General features: G+C 30.9%; 1 protein-coding gene across 1 annotated transcript; it reads right to left on the reverse strand.

The window, feature by feature from the left end:
• Positions 1 to 1,347: 1,347 nt before the first annotated feature.
• LOC122604622 (NAC domain-containing protein 83-like) lies at positions 1,348 to 2,988 on the reverse strand. The gene is made up of 3 exons (XM_043777500.1): positions 2,595 to 2,988; positions 1,811 to 2,073; positions 1,348 to 1,721 (listed from the first exon to the last, which is right to left on the reverse strand). The coding sequence occupies exons 1-3, from the start codon at positions 2,773 to 2,775 to the stop codon at positions 1,416 to 1,418; spliced, it is 750 nt and encodes a 249-aa protein (XP_043633435.1). The 5' UTR covers positions 2,776 to 2,988; the 3' UTR covers positions 1,348 to 1,415.
• Positions 2,989 to 4,307: the final 1,319 nt, after the last annotated feature.

Genomic DNA, 4,307 nt, shown 5'->3' on the forward strand with positions numbered 1-4,307 from the left:
ATTCTTTTTTAGATCTCAGCTGTGGATCTGTCTTGATCCAGAGGCTGAGATGCAGCCCTTGGGTTTCACCAATTTATAAAGATCCGTCTGATTACAACTCATATACACTAATTAAGTAATTATCAACTACAAGATTCACTTAATACTTTCTTTAAGGCGTAGAAATTGAATCTTGAAAGATGGGTGAATTAGGCTCTCCGTGGAATTGTCTCCTACTTTTGGCCAAAAGGAACCTCAAACAAGATTTTACAAAAATATGCACATGAACACAACCAACCTTTTACCTTCTCCTGACCCTTTCACTCTCAAGCCATGTGACAAAAGCTTCCCCATTTATATAAAGTTGATTTCACATTAACTCATTCTTTGTACGTCCAAAAGCATTACTTTAATTAATGTCATAGACTCGTAGATTTTAATATTGCAACAAAACACATAATCTTTGCGTCAAGTTGTATTTGGAGCGATTTCTTTTCTTTTTCTTCATATTTTTAAAGACAAATTAACTGTACTGTATTTATTCATACAAAATACATACATTACTCAATATAAAATTTAAGGATTAAGATCCATTAAAGTTAATTCTGTTTTCACTAGTAAAATTGGAGACATCTTGATTTTTAAATTAAAATAAATAATCAAGATTTAAAAAATATTTTTAAATTTTTAAGATTGATTTTAATCCAAAAGTCAAAACCTCAATTTTACTAGTAAAGTTAGTTTTAACTTTAGAAAATCTTAATCAAAAGGTGGAACTTGAATATCACCACATGATGGGTTAAATCTTTTCTAAATATGATACACATAGTATATATCTTAAATTTTTTGGGGTAAATGTTACATCAATTTTATTTTCCACCATAAAATATTAAATAATTACTAATTCTATCCCAAAATTCTGGAGGGACCATAATCCTTTTGGTCTTACTGATCTTCCGCCACTGCATCAAAGATTTAAACTCATAAGTGTTTCAATGAACAACGTCTTAGCAAAAAACTGAAAAAGATTTGTTGTTACGAGTTACAAAACCCAAAGACAATTAGTTATAGATTCATAGCTGTAAAAGTTTCTTATTAGTTTTTCTAATACCAGATGTCACACAATTCTCCTAACTTATACCATTTCTTCCAAAAAAATCAAAAACATAGTATTACAGAACACTCAAATGTATATTACTTTTTAGCTACATGGTTTGCATTTTTTTATATGATTCCCATTATTAGTTTTGCAAATTTGATTGAGGATCATAGATAACATATTATTTATTCATCTCATCTAAATTTATAAAGATAGACAATGGGTTTTTTGTATGGGAATCTTGAAAATGAAAGGATACAAGAACCAACTTATGAACCCACTAGTAAATTAAATTAAATTGAAGATAACTAAATCAAAAATACAAAGACTAATAATTTTATGAAGACTGTTTTTTTCTCAAAACATCATCCTTAGTACTACTATTTTCTTCAAGCTCATCACAAGAACAAGCATCATCTGTGATCCCACTAGAACCCGAATATGATGAAACCGGTTTCAAATTCAAATCGGTTCTCCTTCTCTTATTCGCAGCCATGAAGTCGTAAAAAACTGGCTTCGGTTTAACTTCATTGCAATGACTAACATCCCCAATACTTGTTATGGCATTCTCATCGAAATTCTTGGTAGCATTGCTCCCTCTTTTTTTCAAGAAAATCCTACATATGACCCAATTTTCATTACCCTGTAACAAATGTCATTAAAAACACATGAGTAACCAAATGGGGTCTTTTTATTTCTATCAAAATATTATGGGTTCGACTCGAAATGAACCTGGGCCGGGCTAGTAAGTTGTGGGGTTGCGAGTCTATATTCATGCATGATCCAATCGGTTCGTGATCCACTTGGTGGTTTTCCTTTGTAAAACACAAGCGTTTTTTTCATACCAACAACTTGGTTGTTCTTTGAAGTAACAATTTGCTTATCTAACCCGGTTGCTTTCCAATATCCGGATAGTGTGGCCCGATTTGACCTGTTTCCATTCGGGTATTTGACTTCTTTTGTGCTAAAAAAGAATCTTTCTTGCTCACAATCACCTAAATTAGACAGATAAAATAAAGAAGCTTATTATATTGAATCACCTTTCTAAAAATAGTTAATTCCCTCCTTAGTTTTAGTACCATTATAAATAACTTTATACAAAGATACTAATATAAAGCTAAATAAAACATTAACCAAACGGTAAATGATAAATAGTAAAACTGTCATTTTCGTAAAAAAATGAAAATGACAATTATATTAGGATTACGAGGTATAATAAACCTTTTTTCTACCAATTAATTAAAAGGGCAAAATATAATTATTAATAATGAAGGTTAATAGGTTATCATAATTTCTTCCCCCAAAATATTGGAGTTGAAGTTAATTATTAATTTGCACACATCACAGTAAAATTGGCATTCTATAAGTTAGAAACTGATATAAATGTACATATATCTTATATGTCTGAGTAACAAAATGAACTTTCCATATTAGCCCTTAAATAGATTACTCCATCAATTTAGAATTAATACAATACTAAAACAAAAATAGTAAGAAATTAAATTCCAGTAGTCACCTGGTAATTGCCAAGGATCAGACTTGCAAACATCAACTTCAGGGATGATGGAGGCAGGCAAAGGAAAAGAGTGTACCTTGCGCTTCAAATATTGTACAACAAGTTCTTCATCAGTTGGGTGAAACCTAAAACCAGGAGGCAATCTCAACACACCATTTTTCACAAAATTCATTTTGTCCATTTCCCAATTAATTAATTTTTTTTTCAAACCAGCACTTTGTTTTTGCACAAGATTTGATTAATTAAAGGGAAATGAAACAAAATTAAGATTGACCCAGTTCAAATTAGATAGAATCTTGAAGAACCCATGTTTCAAAATGGAATCTTGATGATGAAATGATATAATATATGTGTATATATATATATATGTTATATATATGTGTATTAATTAAGAAGAAGAGGAAACAAAAGAAAGAAATGGTGCGTGGAGGGAAGAAGGGAAAATGAGGGTGTCTTTATAGTAGTAATGGCAGGGGGGGAGAAGAAGCAGAAGACCATAATAAGGACGAAAAGTGTGTTTGGCGTAAACCATACTCAACCTCCTTCTCCCCTTTGACGCCATATATTTTATTTTAATTTTTTATACTCGTATATATTTTTATACAAAAACAGGCTCCTTCATCTCCCAAACCAACCCAACTATTTGTTTATTCCTACAACAAATGCAACACATTTATCATTTCTTTACATGTTGATCCATTAAAATTGGCAATTTTTTAGTTTTGATCAAGACTAGATTAAATTAGATTAGTGGCTGATGTTTATACAATAGGTTGTGGCTTTGTACTTCTTTCTTGTAAACCTCTAATGATTATTTTTCATGTGTTAGGAGGAGTTAGCTAGCGTAGGTAGTAAGTAATTAGTAAACAAGAGAAAATTTAAGGAGAGATTGGCGGTGGGGTTTGTTTCATTTTGGTTTTAGTTTTACAAAACTCAAACACCAACTAACCAATCAATCATTCCTATTCATTTAACTCCCTTACACTACTTCTGCAGTTTTTTCAATTCTAACATTATAGTCAATAGTGAAGTTCAGTGGGGGTTGGGATCTAAATTTATTTTCCCTTAACGTTAAAATGGAGGGTCGAAACCAATAATATCAAAATTTTTACACACGAAAACAATGTACCTCATACATAAGTTGTGCCCTTGATTACATTACCATCTTAAAATTGATGCATCTTTTACTAACAACACCGCATTCAGCTTAACTAATTGTTCATTGTATCCCTGTTTTTTCTTAGCTTTTGGATTTGATTTTTTGTGGTGACAAGTTTATGTATTTTTTTTTCTTGAATCATTTGTAACAGGTTCATGGTCTAAATTTTGTAGTCTAAAGTATGTGCAGAACTTCACCATTATATGATGAGTCATCATCTAATTTCAAATATCGACTAACGGTTGAAAAAACATCACCTTACTTCTTTCATCACTTTAACTGTTTTTTTTATATCATTAATTAGTTAAACGATTTTAGAATAAAAGCAACAGTCGGATTGGTCACGAGACCTACACTACGTTTTTCCGTTTGACGCTTCTTCATCGGCTGAAACCGACGAGACGAGCCTTACGGGCCTTTTAATTCTTAATCTTTCCCTTAAACATTTGATACGTTATGTAATACTAGTACCTCATATTGGGTCTCTTTTTCATCATTTATATGAACATGTATTATTTTATTATATCAAATATTCAAATTGTATTTTGTTATTG

The sequence above is a fragment of the Erigeron canadensis genome, chromosome 1 (assembly GCF_010389155.1).
Source record: "Erigeron canadensis isolate Cc75 chromosome 1, C_canadensis_v1, whole genome shotgun sequence".
In the NCBI taxonomy this organism is placed as follows: Eukaryota; Viridiplantae; Streptophyta; class Magnoliopsida; order Asterales; family Asteraceae; genus Erigeron; species Erigeron canadensis.

Coding starts and splice junctions, on each gene's coding strand:
- LOC122604622 (XM_043777500.1), bottom strand. CDS start 2,775: ATGGACAAAATGAATTTTGTGAAAAATGGTGTGTTGAGATTGCCTCCT. Junction 2,074..2,594: donor TGATCCTTGGCAATTACCAG/GTGACTACTGGA, acceptor TGTCTAATTTAG/GTGATTGTGAGCAAGAAAGA. Junction 1,722..1,810: donor AACTTACTAGCCCGGCCCAG/GTTCATTTCGAG, acceptor CATTTGTTACAG/GGTAATGAAAATTGGGTCAT.